Source organism: Periophthalmus magnuspinnatus, chromosome 10 (assembly GCF_009829125.3).
Source record: "Periophthalmus magnuspinnatus isolate fPerMag1 chromosome 10, fPerMag1.2.pri, whole genome shotgun sequence".
NCBI classification, from domain to species: Eukaryota; Metazoa; Chordata; class Actinopteri; order Gobiiformes; family Gobiidae; genus Periophthalmus; species Periophthalmus magnuspinnatus.
In genome coordinates this window covers 12,830,145-12,847,276 of record NC_047135.1, presented here as the reverse complement: position 1 = coordinate 12,847,276, position 17,132 = coordinate 12,830,145, and the positions used below count along the sequence as shown (strand labels likewise).

At 38.7% G+C, this 17,132-nt stretch overlaps 1 protein-coding gene across 1 annotated transcript in view; it reads left to right on the top strand.

Moving 5' to 3' along the window:
• Positions 1-17,132, top strand: part of glra1 (glycine receptor, alpha 1) — a 184,333-nt gene that overhangs the window by 33,627 nt on the left and 133,574 nt on the right. Inside the window, exon 4 of the mRNA XM_055225069.1 lies at positions 13,309-13,347. Within this exon, the coding sequence (XP_055081044.1) occupies positions 13,309-13,347 (39 nt within the window). The remainder of the gene's footprint in view (positions 1-13,308; positions 13,348-17,132) is intronic.

Sequence of the window (17,132 nt, the reverse complement as noted above, 5' to 3'; positions counted from 1 at the left end):
CACAGAAGTCCAATAACAAAACACCACTCGGGTTCAGATCGGGGAGGCCATTCCTCCCAATCACGCCCCTCCAAGTGTCACTGTCATTACCCACATGGGCATTGAAGTCCCCCAGGAGAACAACGGAGTACCCGGTTGGTGCACTGTCTAATACCCCTCCCAGGGACTCCAAGAAGGCCTTGTACTCTGCACTGCTGTTTGGCCCGTAGGCCGACACAACAGTGAGAGACCTGTCCCCGACCCGAAGGCGCAGGGACGCGACCCTCTCGTTCACTGGAGTGAACCCCAACACGAAGCGGCTGAGCTGTGGGGCAATTCACTCCAAATCAAATCAAACTTTATTTATAGAGCACTTTACATACAAAAAAAGTAACACAAAGTGCTTTACAAAGCATTAAAATCAGTCCCACCCACCAAACCCACCCAACCACCCGACAGCCAAACAACCCAACCCCAACACATCAATAAACATAACCAAACAACCCCCCACCCCAACACACACTCCCACCCCCCACCCCAACACATGTTAAAATACCTTGGTTTCATTTAAAATATGTTTAATGCAATAGGCTGGATAAAGATGAACCAGATGAGAGAGCGCCACCAGAGGAACCATCTGCACCAGGAGCAGGGTCACCCAGGGCCCAGCAGCCACAGCCAACCACAGCTCCCGGTGCAGAGGGCTCCTCAGAGGAAACACTGGCAAATCTAAAATGATTAAAAATAATAAAATAAGTCAAAACTAATAAATAAGTAAATAAATAATAAAATAAATAATAAAATAAATAAATAATAAAATAATCAATAAATAATAAAATAAGTCAAAACTAAACAAGTAAATAAAACATAAGTAAAACATAAACACACTAGCCAGCCTAAATAAGACTAAATAAATAGAGAAGTAAACTAAAATGATAAATACTAATCAAAAGCTATGCTAAAAAGATGGGTCTTGAGCCTGCTTTTAAAAACCTGAATGTTCTCTGTGGCCAACACGTGGCAGCTGAGCTGTGGAGCAATGAGCAAACCCACACCAGCTTGCCGCCGCTCCCCGCGGGCAACGCCAGAGAAATGGCGAGTCCAACCCCTCTCAAGGAGTTGGGTTCCAGAGCCCAAGCTATGCATGGAGGTGAGGCCGACTATAGCTAGCCGGTAACGCTCAACCTCCCACACAAGCTCAGGCTCCTTCCCCCCCAACGAGGTGACATTCCATGTCCCCAGAGCTAGTCTCCATGTCCCGAGATCCGGTCGTCGAGGTCCCCGCCTTCGACTGCCGCCCAGATCTCTCTGCACCCGCCCCTCATGGATCCTCCCGCAGGTGGTGGGTCCACGGGAGGTGCAGCCAACCTGAGATGGAAAAAATAAATAAATAAACTGTCTAGCTCAGGCATACCCAAAGTCCGGCCCAGGGGCCAATTGCGGCCCATGTACAAATTTCCACTGGCCCTCAGCATCTGGAATAAAAATAAGTATGTGTGGTCCGTCAGTACTGTTGACCAGTGTAAAATACACATTTTCAAGCTCACTGACTTTTATCGCCAACTGGATAAAGACAAGTTTAAAGAAATTCAAACCTTTGCTAAGAAAATGCTGAGTGTGTTTGGTTATATTTGTGTGAGAAGACGTTCTTGGTTATGAACTTTAACACTCTAACTGACTCTCACCTGTGTGACACTTTGCGCATGAAAACCACTGTCTTTGAGCCAGACCTGCTTCATTTGCTACAGTCAGATCTCAGTTTCACTCTTCACATTAGTGCAAGTTATTTGTTCTCCTTCTGAGGTGAATAAATCCTAAAATCTTAGTGAATTTATTTTATTGTGATTATCAAAAGCACAGTTTAAATGTTTACTTTTTTACATTAATTTTATTTTTGAAAGGTGAAAGCCGTTTGCAATAAAAAGAAAAAAAACAATGAAATAATTAATTTGCATTTAATATTAATGGTTCAAACAATGATCAGGTCAAATGGTCGGCCCCCAAACACTTTCACCTCACTAAATCTGGCCCTCTATGTAAAAAGTTTGGACACCCTGGTCTAGCTCCTCTTTAGGTGCCAGCTGTGCGGATGTCAACATCAGACTGCAGGGCACAAGGCTAATCCTGGGTTTATTGTTGACAAGGAGAGAGGGGGAGCTGCAGAAGCTCACTCCTCCGTCTGTATAAACAAAACCTCCTCTTTATGTCACTTTCTACTGTGACAAATCCACAGTTCTGCATTATTTTAAACATCATGGATAAATTTACATCAGTAAAAAAATATAATAATATGAAAACACTGTTGTAGTATTTCTAGTTTTATCGGCCATTATTTCTATATACAAAATACATTTTAAAAAATGGGGAGATAAAGGACATTCCTGCTGAACACCCCCCTACAATGTAATGCAATATTGAGCATAGAAAGCGTGGTTTCAAAAAAACATCCCCTTAAAATCATTGTCTTTTTGAGTGCTTGGATTAATGAGAAGTTAATCTCAGCCACTGTGTAGTTTTCAGAGCCCATACTTTTAATCCTATTTCCTAAAAAAAAAGTGTAATACAGTTAGTTCTTGGGTCTCATTAACAAATAGAAATGATCAGGTTCAACATTTGTGACTTGAAGGTATATTGTAATCAATAGGAAAAATGTGGCTTTTGCCCCTCATCTTGGAGTATGACATCAGTGCAATCTAGAATCTGAAAAACACCAATCCCCGTTTCACCTGCCTCCTCTGGTTCCTCGATGCCTCTGTTATGGCTTTATTTGGCATAAATCTTTATTTGTATTATTATGGATCATTTTGACCTAACCTTCTTAATACCATCTGTTATGTATGTTATGTTCTTATGTCTTTTCTGTGCGTCTAGCGGCCTCCAGCCACTTCGATTAGACTAAACTGGCAAGATTGTTTTGGTGGTATAAATACTCTGTATTGTTTACATTTGTCAGCTGAGGGCAAGACGACACTGCTAAGGACACAGCTCTTTGACAATTGTGCACAGTTGATTCAATAAACCAGACCTTTGATTCAAGACAACTTCTCTGTTGATTTTTATATCTTTAAGACTTTTTGACTATTAGAAATTCCACAACACCTCCTTTCTCCACACACATCTTTACACTCATTTCCTGATGTATTTTCTGGCTTTGACGTGGACGAATTGGGATTTCAGCTCCGAACCCATGCCTTGCCAAGTCTGCATCCCTCACAGTGGCAGTTGTCAAGTACAGCGTAGCATCGGCATATGACTCATTCAGTCCAATGCTGTTCAGCGGAGGCATTAATCAAACCAAGCAAGCGATCCGATTGGCAGTTTGTCCCCAGACACTCCATCTGAAGGCAGGACCTGGGAGGCAGAGTGATCAATATCCACCAACATGTCAAACTTTGGACAGGAGATGATTAGAAAAGTTTTAGAAAGACTCATGGTTTTGTTGATCTTCCAGGCATAAAGCTGTGACAGAGTACTGGAAGATGAAGTGGCTGAGGTTACAATTGTGGATCATTCAAATAGGTAATGGTAGTACTCAGTTTTGTTACTTAAGTAAAAGTACAGGTACAGGAGTGAAGAAATACATATATGAAAAGTGATGTGAGATGGTAAAAAATGGCAGGTCAGTTCCACTCTAAAACTCCTCTCTTTCGGGCTGGATTTGGTAAACTCAGGTTAGGATAAATTTCCAGTGTTTCAATCCAGTAACATCAAAATGAAAATGGCTTCTAGATGGGAGCCAAAACATCTTGAGGGCAAAAACGATGTCCAGATGACCACCTGGACCTCCTAGACAAATTAGGGATTACATTGCCTCATGTAAAAGTAAAAAAGTCAATTTCACAGATTTTGAGAACTATTTAAAGCAATGTGTAGGTTTTTGTTCCACTGGAGCTATCCAAATAGATTTAATTATATTGTCTAGTCCATTTTATTTAAATAGTTTTAGCCCAGACTTGAACTCAAACCCCTTCGGAAGGATGTCACCATGGACAGTCTCAAAAATAATCTCTGTGCCATTTTAGCAGATCTCAAACCATAAAGAAACATTCTACTTTTGAGTCCAGTTCAAAAATGTAGTGTAGTAGAAAGTACAAATACCTCCTCTAAAGTGTGGTGAAGTAAAAGAAAAAAAAGTATCTGCTGTAAAACTGACTTAAGTATGGATAACAAAAAATGTATACAGTACTTTTACTTTTGTACTTTCTTAACCACCACTGCAGTTGGTGATGTGACAGTATAAGATTAAGATTAGCACCATTGAGTTTTCCTGTTTTAGATTGTAGTCTCAATCTTTTTGAGAGACTGTATACATGAAAAAATTAAAAGAACTGAAAGAATTATTTTGTTTTGAAAATTTCACTCACATCTCTGTCAAAATCTGTACTGAATATGAAATATAATAAAATATATATGATCTTTTTTAATGACGAGGTCTACAGCCAATCCTGTCAGGAAAAGCATGTAGTTTGGAGCAGATAGAAGACTTTGGATGAAGAAAGTTGACAATATATGCTTGTGCTAAATGGCAGGAAAATACTTTTCAAAGCTTTTTTTTTTTTTTTTTAAATTAGACAAAATAAAATTGAATCAAAATACAAAATTGCTCATTTTATTGGCATATCTCCTAACCCTTGTATTAAGTCCTTTCCATTGTTTTTGTCAGTATGGTTCTATAGTGATTCAGTTCTTTTTTGTTAAATGCTAAATTTGTCACCCTGTGGATGTTGTGCATATATGTCTCTGGAGGAATGTTTAGCAGTTACCATGGTGACACAAAGCACCCATTAGCAAAGACTGCCAAAAACGTTTTAAGATCATCTGAAAACTCAAGAAAAAAAAAAAAAAATCTTTTTAAACAACACATTTTCAGGAGCCTGTGATCAATATGATTATTCACAGTCATGTTAGGTGTTGTAGCTTGTAACTGTAATGTAATTACAGTTACATGAGAGGGACTTGTTTAACTGTACAAGCTCACCTGTTGTAGTTCCAACTAAGTCAGTTCTTTATGGTCAGATTGTGTTTGTTCTTACAATGCAGTGTAATTGGTCATCCTCTGTTATGTTATGAGTGTGTGAGTGACAGGTGGGTTTAACCAATCAAAATTAAGAGACTCTTAGACATTTTTAGACCTCTGCTGGAGCTAAATGAATAAGATGAACATGAAAAGGTCAATCAAAAATAATAAGAACTCACAAATACTAAACAGAACAAACTGACTTCTAATCAAAATGACCCTCGTTTGTGAATCCACTGCCCTGTATGTTTAGCCTTATGTTGGACAGACTGCTGCTATTTGGACCATAGAACAGATCGTCCTCTTTCAAATCCGTGACATTAAAAAGTCCCATTATGCAGATCCAACAGCTCTGTCCTCGAGCTGAAAAATGTGTCTCTCCTTGTGTCGTTGTCATTCAAATGAAATACAGCTCCATTTCACCCAAATGGCTCCGAATGGATGTGAGACGTTTGAGGGAAACTGGAGAATTCATTTCCGTTTTGATGATCACTTAGCCTCCCTGTGTGAGTGTGTGTGTCTCATTACAGCCACAGGGACAAAGGACCAGTCAGGACGACTTTGTTAATAGACTGCATTTTTGGGCATCAGGAAGTCATTTCAGGATAAAAACTCAACTGTTAAAGATTATGCAGGAAAATCCAAGGATGTCTCAGCAAATCTCAAATACAGTCAGGGAGTAATGATATTTTAGTCATTCATATGTGCAAATTTATGGTTAGAAATAAGGTTAAGGTGTCTGTATTTGTAGCCTTGGGTAAATAATGTGGTTTGCAGTGGTTAGGAGGCTTCAAACATACATCTGTACCTTATTCAAAAACTTGTAAAGTCATTATTAGGCCCGAGCCTGGGACAACGTCCCGGTGAGGGACTCATTAAAACCATGTCCGAAACCTGGAAAATGGCAAAAAACAAGTAGTAAACACACCCTGACATGGCAGTGAGTGGTATCAAAAATTAGAACTCGACGACCTCTAATTGTCACAAAAGACCCCGAGAAAAAATAACGAAAGACGACTCGGTAGCGCCACCTCAAACTTTGATTTTCATGGGGTCAATGGGAGCGCGACTCAAAGAAAAAGTCAATGTAAAAATCTGAAACTCACGTCAAAAAAGAGTACATGTCGGGACATGACAAAAATGATAATATGGCCCCACCCTAAAATGTACAAGAAGTCGGCCATATTGGATCAAACCCGGGAATGACAAAAGTGTACACCCTCGCATTCAGGACATCTCCTCGCACAGTTTTCATCACAAACACTTCAAATTTGGCCAAATCATACTAAACCCATTTGTGATCAAAGATTATCAATTACATTTTGAATATGAATTTGGGTGTGGTCAGGGTGAATTTTCAACAAAATTAAAATTTTTGGAATATTTCAAGAAAATATTTCTCTTTCACACATTTTTTGTTGGGAAAACGCTAGGGGGTTTTCACTGGGTTGCCATGGCGATGCGCGAAAGCGCCCATGTTATCCTAATGGGAAAATTTCAAAATTTTCGTACATTTCAAAATTTTATAACGACTTATTCGCTTCATGAAGAAATGTGAAATCTGGCAAAGTGATTCTTCAGGTTGTCCCCGTCAAAAAAGCCCTGGGGGCCAAGTTTGTATTTTGCCTATGCTTGGAAAAACCCAAATTTTGCCATTTTGTGCATCAGCACTTCCAATGTGTTTTGACTTTTTTTGGTGAAAAGTGCAGCCCAAAGCCGCAATAAAACAGAGGCAAGTGGTGCATCAGCGCCACCCACAGGGAGTGCCGGGTTGGCCGAGTGCGAAGCACGGCCCGCGAGGGCCGTTCGATTCCGCTTGCGGCTTTAATTTTTATTTTTATTTCTTCTTCTTCTGCTCTTTGAGCAGGAATTTGACCCCCTGAACATATTCAAAAACTCATCAAATTTTGCCCAAAAGTCAGGTCTGCCGAAAAAAAAAAAATTTTATGTATCGCATCATTGGGCATAAAAAATGGCGCGACAGCGCCCCCTGCAAAAGTCAAAATACATTGCGTCAATGGGAGATGTCCCGAAGTCAACTTTGGCGTAGAGCCACGAAATTCTGTACACGCATTCTTCAAGTGATGCCAAATAAAAAAAAAAAGATTATTATGGCCACGCCCTCTGATGCACCGGAAGTCGGCCATCTTGGATTGTAAATTCCAAAACACAAAGTCAGCGTTTTCGCTGATCTCGCATTTTAATCAACTCCTCTGAAGGCGCATCACCTGCAGGGCTGAAAATTACTGTACATCATCTAGACAAGTGGGGCATCAAAAGTTATCCAATTCATGATGATCCCTTTTATGGTTTCCGTGCGGCGAAGCCGCAAAATTCCATCGGAATTTTTGCAATTTTCAGAAGTCAAAATTTGCTCCCGTAAAGCTACTAATTATGAAAAACTAAATTGGCGCGATAAAGCCCCCTACAGAACATCTAATATATTTGTATGGAGGACCGAAAATGTAGTTTTCCCAAATGTTACCAAATTTCACACAAAATTCCACTGACTCATCCCAATCGATAAAGTCAATCAGACCTATGTCGTTTTATGCACCGTGTTGCCATGGCGATGTGCCAAACTGCCAATGTTATCCTAATGGGAAATCTCCCAATTTTTCCCATTCATGGGAAAAATATTAGTTTCATGGAATAATGTGAAATTCGGCACCATGACTCTTCATGTCATCCTGATCAAAAAAGTCAAGGGGACCTATGTCATATTTTTCACGGGGTTGCCATGGCGATATGCGAAAGAGCCCATGTTATCCTAATGGGAAATTTCCAAATTTTCATACATTTCAAAGTCTTATAACGACTTATTTGCTTAATTGAGGAATGTGAAATTTGGCACAGTGATTCTTCAGGTCATCCCCGTCAAAAAAGTCTAGGGGCCAAGTTTGTGTTTTACACGGTGTTGCCATGGCGATGCCTGCAAAAACCCATGTTTTTGCATTTTCTGCATCAGTCCTTCCACTGTGTGTAGACTTTGTGTACTGACACGTACAGCTCAAAGCTGCAATAACACAGACAAAACTAGCACGTCAGCGCCACCCACAGCGAGTGCCGGGTCGGCCGAGTGCGAAGCACGGCCCGCGAGGGCCATTCGATGCCGCTTGCGGCTTTACTTCTTCTTCTTCTTATTTTGGTGGCCGTGCAGGAGTGACAATGTCATAAATGGTCTAATTGGAATGAAAGGAGTAGTATTACTGAGACGCTGATTTTGGGGGGAGGGGTGATGTTATCGGGAACGAAAGGCAGGATATTCACTGTGGCCTGTACCCCACGGTTGCAAGGGCCTTTATCACTGCTTGCAGTTTTAATTAGGCCCGAGCCTGGGACTACGTCCCGGCAAGGGACTCATTAAAACCACGTCCGGAGCATGGAAAATGGCAAAAATTAAGTAGTAATCACGCCCCAACATGGCAGTGAGTGGTATCAAAAATTAGAACTCGACGAGCTCTAATTGTCACAAAAGACCCCGAGAATATTATATATCGAAAGGTGACTCTGTAGCGCCACCTCAAACTTTGATTTTCATGGGGCCAATGGGAGCCCGACTCGGAAAAAAGTCAACAAAAAAATCTGATACTCACATAAAAAAAATAGTACATGTTGGGACATGACAAAAATGATATTATGGCCCCGCCCTAAAATGTACAGGAAGTCGGCCATATTTGATCAATCCCGGGAATGACAAAAGTGCACACCCTCACATTCAGGACATTTTCTCGCACAGTTTTCATCACAAACACTTAAAATTTGGCCAAATCCCACTAAACCCATGTGTGCTTAAAGATTATTAATTACATTTTGATTATGACTTTGGGTGTGGTCAGGGTGAATTTTCAACAAAATCACAATTTTTGGAAAATTTCAATAAAATATTTCTCTTTTACACATTTTTTGTTGGGAAAACGCTAATACAGCGTTTATGCAAATTTGTGACCTGAACGCAATGATATGCAAATCAAGGCACTCTCTCACAAAATGGCTCTCTAGCGCCCTCTTCAAATTTCATTTTCAAAAATTCGTAGAAGACAATCGATTTGTCGTGGACTTCAGCAAAAATTCACAGGAGACTTATTTGTGATGGGGTACAATGTGAGAAAGTCACATGATTGTAGCTGTTATGGTTTAGGAGAAAGATAATGGGTGGAAAATGTGTTTCCATTATTATTATTCTTATTATTTTGGTCGCGACTTTAAATCCACTTTTGACCCCCTGAACGTTAACGAAAAGTCAATTTTATTGGACCCACAATTCAAGGTTGGTGAAAAATTTATTATTTTGATGTTCAAAAAAATTAATGTTTCAAAATGACTCAATAGCACCACCTCAAAATTTGAAATACATTGCGGCAATGAGAGACCTTTTTCATTGTAGACAAATTAAATTTGGTACAAACATAGAACATGTCAAGACAAGTAAAAAATTATATTATGACCCCACCCTAAACCCTACAGGAAGTTGACCATTGTGGGCAGAACCACATTTTTTCAAAATTTTACCTCTCACATTTGGATTTTTTGAGCCGTAGATTTTCATTTAAGAAACTTGCAAATTAGTTAAAAGGAACTAGACCCATGTGGGATTATAGACTACTCTTCCTAATTTTTTTAAGTTATAAAATGTGGGTGTGGCCAGCCTGGAATGAAAAAAGCAATATTTTGAACTATTAAATTGCGAGTAACTCATACATGCAGTGTCCTATTTCCCGGCATTAATATACTTTTTTTTTTTTTTTTTTTATGTGGATCTGAACATATATATATATACAATTTGCATAGGTCAGACATTATATTGCTCCACAGCGCCCACTTGAAATTTTGAATTGGACCAAAAAAATTTTTTTGACATAAACATTTGAAATTTGGCATGGACATTTGGCTTGGCAAACTGAACAAAAAAGCCAAGGAGAACATACCTCTGTCTGCAACTATGTTACCGTGGTTACATAATAAATGTGTCATTGAAATGAATGGGGTTCAGAGTCCTGCACTTTGTTGTAGACTAAATAGATGCTCTACGCTCATCAAACTATGGCCTAAAATTCAAGATTGGCAAAAAAATTTGTATTTTGATGTTCAAAAAAATTAACGTATCAAAATGACTCAATAGCGCCACCTCAAAATTTGAAATACATTACGGCAATGAGAGACCTTTTTCATCGTAGACAAATGAAATTTGGCACAAACATAGAACATGTCAAGACAAGTAAAAAATTGTATTATGACCCCACCCTAAACCCTACAGGAAGTCGGCCATTGTGGGCGGAACTCCATTTTTTCAAAATTTTACCTCTCACATTTGGATTTTTTGTGCCTCGGATTTTCATTCAAGAAACTTGCGAATTGGTCAAAATAAACTAGACCCATGTGGGATTATAGGCTACTCTCCTGAATTTTGTTAAGTCAAAAATGTGGGTGTGGCCAGCCTTAAAAAAACCAAAAAGACGTTTTTTAAAGTTTTAAATGACCCGTGATTCAAACACGCAGTGTCCTATTTCCCGGCTTTAATATACGTTTTGTTCAAAATCTTGATCTGAGTGCATAGACATGCAATTTACATATGTCAAACTTTACATTGCTCCACAGCGCCCCCTTGAACGTAATTAATAGTACTCAAAAAAAATTACTTTGTCACAAACATTTGAAATTTGGCATGGACATCTCTGTTGCCATACTGAACAAAAGAGTTAAAGACGCCAAATCTCTATTTTTAAAGGTGTTGCCATGGCAACGTCTGACATTTCTCATTGAAATACATGGGTTTTGGTTAACTGGGATGTAAAATATTTACTGTGTCATAGACCATTGGAATTTGGTACACATATTCCTCTCATCATACTGAACAAAAAAGCCAAAGAAGACATACCTCTATTTCCAACCGTGCAGGCGTGACAATGTGATAAATGGTCCTGTTGGAATGAATGGAGTAGTATTACTCAGTCGCTGATTTTGGGGGGAGGGGCGATGTAAGCGGGAACGAAACGCAGGATGTTCACGGTAGCGTGTACCCCGCGGTCGCAAGGGGTGGCGAGGGCCTCTATCACTGCTTTCAGTTTTAATTATTATTATTATTATTATTATTATTATTAAAGGGCCCATGTTATGCTATTTTCTGATGTATGTATGCTCATCACAAACATACCTGGAGTTTTGTTTTTGTTTTGTTTTTTTCATTCACACCTGTTCAACATACAAATCCTGCATATTCAGAGTTCTCTCAGAGAAAAGCATTCTGTTCCACCTTGTGATGTCATGTGGTCATACAAGAAGTGTTCCACTGTGTTTTTAAACTGCATACTATACCTTCACTTGAATTATTTGGATGATTTCAGCCCTGGAATTGCCAATCTCCACTGAACTAAAGGTAAAAGGTAGCTGTTAACTTGAAAACTACCGCTTTATGACCTCACAAGGCGGAACAGCATTTTGAGATTTGGAAATGTAGATAGACTAATAATAAATTATTACTCTAACATATGAAACTCCAGGTATGTTTTTGATGAGACAACAGCATTATGGCTTGAAGTTCACAAGAGTCAATTTTGTGCAATACAAGACCTTTAACGATGCACTATGCAACTTTTCCGGTATATTTACTTGCCTCCATGGAGACGTTATTGGAATGTTTCGTAGTACAACACTGAACATCTTAAATTTTTATGGGCTAAAAATACATTGAAAAACATATATTCTTACTGTGAGACAAAACAAGTTTCCACAGATCTGACCAGCAATTTGGCCTGTGGATTTCAGTCTATATAACATTCATTACATTCCCCACAATGCATTGCACTGAAATTGCTGGAACAGCACTGCGCAATAATACTTTAGTGACTTGGCAGTACACAAGATCAAATTGTCAGGAATATGTGGACTGTCCAGGTAACAGCATTGTAAAAAAAACTTTTGTAATTGGTTCCGGGCCATTTCATGAGATGATTAGAACTGGTGATGAGACTTTCTGATTGCTTTCACTGTGATTTAGTAACACCATGAGGCAGCTATTTTACGGTGTTGGATAATCAATAACCATTAAAATCAAATTCACTACACAAGTCATCGGAAGTGGGGACTGTCCCAGTTTTCACGTTTACCCTCTGTACCCTTGTGTACCCACACACATCATACTCTTCCAGAAACTGAATGCTTGACTGGGGTGCATAGTGTGGAGTGTTGTATTGGAACAAAGCTTCTCAAACGTATGGGTTTGGTAATTCAGTGATTTTCAGTATAATGCAGTTCACACATATGGATCAGCCAAATAATGTCTAAACTATGATGTTGTTTATTATGTCAAAACTGTTGGATGTATTACTCACACACTTGAACAATAACACTAGTATTTGGTTCTGGGGTTATCTCTTACAACATGGAGGTAAATACAGTCAAATAGCATGTTTTAAGTATGAGTAATATTTTATTTTTTAACAGTTTCAAGTACTATTTTCCATATTGTTGCTGACTGTTAGTATTAGCATTTTATGGAAAAATAAAACTTTTTCTACAAACCTGTAAACAGTTATGTTGTTTTGTATTGGTAGACAGGGTTGTACTCACACTTTCCCTGCTATTTTAGGAATTACCTTTGGGTTGCTAACTTATGGATTGTCCTTACTAGTCTTCAGTAAACTCTCTTATAAAACGTTTGTAGTTGTAGTGGCTCATACCTCCTTAATCATAATTGGTAGCAAATATTGTTATAGTATAAAACTGAATGTACTTATCATTTAGTTGGACATACACTTTGCTCATACAATTTAATGCCCAAAAAGTGGCACAGATTTGAAAGAAAAAAAAAAACCCATTTGACATGTAGTCTTTGCACTCTCCCTGCCTCCTCCTCTCTCCTGCATCTACCGTAGTGCATTTTGCTCGTACTAGTACAACTCAGCTCCCCTTTCTTTCTCTCTCTCTCTTGGCATCTCTCTCCTGCTCTCTCTTTGACAGAACTGCATTGCAACCTTCCTTCCCCCTCCTGCTGTTCCGCTGAAGTATGGCCCCTCCCCCTTACCCCCGAACCCCTTTGCTATTGCCTCCACGGTATGCTGCCCCCTATCTGTCTCTCCGATCTCTGCCAATAACTCACTAGCTCATTTCCGAGCTGGGTTTTGGCAGCAGTGCGGTGGACCCTAGACTTTACTCCATAGACGTTACTGGGCTTGCTCTGTCTTGTTTACCGCTCCTTGGTAGAGTTTTAAAAATATATAAGTTGTTTTCCTTCCCGAGGATAAACAACGAGGTAGAAGTATTTGACGTGTTTCAGAATATCATGTGTTTAATTCTGATCTTTTCTTCATTAGACCCCAAAGGCACCAAAATTGAGGCTACTGGCAAGAAAGGTACCTACATTTTTCTTTTATTTGTGTTTAAACTTCCCTAATTTCTAATAGTTTTGTGTTTCACCCATGTAATAAAATACATGTTTAGAATGAGTAAAGCATAACATAAACTTAAAGGTCCCATTTTGTGCAGTTTTAAAGTTGCACTATGTACCTTTTGTGGTAAGGGGTCTGCCACTTGCCTCTCTCTCTGTTATTGCTTTGACAAGAATGTTCCACAGTATGGCACTAAACTTATCAAGATAGATAGAAGTTTTATGCTTTACCATGGAACAAAGCAATAGCACCTCCATGGAGACAAGCAGGTGCTGACCCCCTGCACCGAAAAATTTACATAGTGCATCTTTAAAATACTAGTTATTCAATGTTGTAAAATGTATAGTATATGTATGTATGAATAACTAAAAACTGTTCAGCCAAGCTATGTTACTGATTTAATTAAGCATGATCTGCTAATTATTTGTTAATAAAGCTTGAAGAACTTAAACTGACAAGAGCACCCAAAGCAATTACTTAATTTGAACTGTTTTAAAATCCTGTTCTAACTTTGCCATCACAATGCAATTGATGGCATTTAAAAAACATCTTCCTTCATTATAACATATCTGATATGTTTAAACAGGAAGTAAACAGCTGATAGGTGTTTTTGTAAAGACACTGGATATAGTTCAGGTTAATAAAAGTGATAATGTTGAATGCCTTAAAAGTAGGTTATAGAGCCAGCCCTTTCAGCAGGTGGCCTGGGGGCCAAAGGCAGCACAAAGAGTCAGCTCCAAGTGGCACACCTCAAGTAAACTACCAAAATGGTTAACACATTTACTTTAATTAGTATATTTATTAGAGCCTTTATAAAACCACTGTCATTCCAAATTATAATCAGTTTTTTTTTAAACGCCACTGTATAACTGACTGTATAAAGAAGTGGACTAATTGAGCGTGTCATCATCCATAGTGTAAGCTCATTGAGGCTAGCATTTATAGGGGCCAATTTGGAGCAGAGTTCCATTTTTGGAATTCTGACCGCGAGTGTCATAGTAACCAAAGAGCCAATTCGCAATGAGGACATAACTACTCTTTCTGCCCGCACCTCTAGTTTAGCAGGGAGAGGGTGATTAGCAATGTTGTCAGTCAAACCTGTTGCCAACATTAGCAAGAACAACCTCGGGGAAAGAAGGCACCTGATTTGTCTGTTATTAATGTTCATATCTTGTTTTTTACGGACGCTATAGCGAAGAAAAAAAATACTAGGATCATGTAGACTGCAGCAGCAGTTACGGAGAGAGAGAAGTGACAGTTTTTTTTTCAATAGAAAGTAAATTGAAGCCGAGTCGATGGAGCCGGAAGGGCGCCCATGCTCACTTCCTATTTGTAACATGGCGGCTAGCGGGTTAGATATGTCCATTTATATATATGGTCTATGTTTTCAGCAGAAGCAAAGACCTCAGCTACTGGCAGTTAAATCATGCTAACAAATTAATGAAAAAAGAATAGCTGCTATAGCAATACATTTAATCAGCTGCACAAAAATAATCAAGGTTTATCTGGTGATGGTTCTTGGACTTTAAAAACACAGAGGAACACATCTTTGATTACCCTCAGATGATGTCATGAGGTGGAGTCAAGCATAGACTAAATACAAGGATTACTTAACATGAGGGAATGAAACAAAACACAGCTCCAGTTTTTGATTATTAAAGTAAAATTAGTATACTAATTAGTATACACTTACACCTGAGGTCAAAATGAGACTGCTTTGTGTTGTCTGCATCTAATTATGAAGCATTTTGTTGTCCACAAACCAGGAAATAATACTGGTGTACTGTTAGCATGCTAGTTATTGTTAGCATTACTGTTATGGCAAAACTCCAGTCTGGCCTCTATAAAATGAATCAATTCAAACTCATCAAGGTGAAATATTAAGATGCTTGGAATGCATTGAAAAAGTGAGGAAACATTTTTGACAAATGCAAACTGTGTAAAATGAACTAGTTATTTTTTCAGATTTTTAAAACTGTAAAAATCAGGTGCAGCGCCTTTAAGAAACAGCATTACAATAGTTTAAGTCAGTAGTACAATATAGGACCTTTAAATGCTCAAAGACACATCCATAGAAGTATCCAGAGTTGTTAGTCCCACATAATCTCTACGCCTGCTCCTGGATTATAGTATTTGTGTGGTGAGTTCAGTTTGTTTGAATGGACTAAAACAAGAAGGAGCTAAAGCGGGGCTCAGAGCAGCTTTGATCAGCCTTCACATAGATACTCATACAGACGGTTGGATCTCCAGAGCTCCAGGAACACGGCTCTGCTCAAACACTCCTCTCTCCAGACTGCGCTATTTAGACTGTCAGCAAATCTAATGTAAGATTAAACAGAGAGTACAGAATAGAGGTTTTTTTTTTTTTTTTTTTTTTTTTTTTTATAAAGCTGTAAACGGCAAAGGAGAAAATCTATAGGACAGATAGATGGATAGATGATAGATAGATAGATAGATAGATAGATAGATAGATAATGTCAATATGATTAAATTCACTCAAAATAAGGCACATTTTAAAGTTGTACTATGTAACTTTTCTGATGTAAAGTCCACCACATCTCCTTGTCTCCAGGGAGGTATTATCGCTTTGCCTAGAATGTTTCACTGTATTGCATTAAACTTATCTGTCCTGCTTGTCCAATGTCAAGCAGGGCAGATCTATGGAGAAGTGAGCCTCCTCACATTAAAAAGATGTCTTCTTGGCAATAAAAAAACTGTAATTGAATAAATGCACAGTTTCATCCCAGACTGTGGAACATTCCAGGCAATTAAGCAATTATATCACCCTGGAATTTGCCGGACATTGTGCAAAAAAGTTCATAGAGACAAGAGATGGACCCTCCACACATTGGTTATTGGTTATTTAGACCATTTTAAACTAGTGAAAACTACTCAAAACAAGATTGATAGTCTGCCTTACATTGCAAGTATAATAATAGACAGTAACAGACAACACTTTGACTTTTACCAGATCCTCATATACAGATAAAGCTGTCTCACAATCAGTTTCAATGTTATTTCCAAAGCTGCCCTGGGGCAAATTGGCTGAGATTTGGCATTCATTCTGTGTCAGTGGCCTCCCTGTCATCTGAGCATGCATTTACTGCATACACCAGCAGTACGGATGGCAATGACTGAAACACATTGCCAAGAGCACAACAGTAATAAATGCTCAGACTTAAACCACCTTAAGCAACCATTCAATTATTGTGTGCATCCTCTTTTTTCCTTTCCTTTGTCTTTGTATTTGAATAGGTAAATTAAATGTGTTAGCAGATTATTAAAACATGTTTTTTGTTCAGCATAACTAGTTTAAATTGTTTGTCAAAATGTTTAATCCAAGTTGAAGGCCCTGTGTCTAAATTTTCCCTATTTGAGTAAATTTTGTCTAACCTGGCTCAGGCCGGATTGATATGTGTAGCACTCTGAATTGAGTTCTTTACATGTATCAGTCTAGGATGACTCTCACTGAAAGCAATCGTGATAAGCGGAACATTATAATGAAGTGTCACAATAGCAGAACAATCCGAAAAATCAAACTTTTATTACCCCAGCTGATAGAAAAGCACAGACATCGTCCCTGTCCACAAATGCACAAAGCACTTCCCTCTGCATTTTTCACACATTAAATAGTCACATAGTATTTTCACTAATATAGGCTGAAGTACATCTTTCAGCATTGTCATGTTTATGTTGGCAAGTAAGTCAAGATGGATTTGTGGCAAGACAAAATGTAACCTTGCACAAGA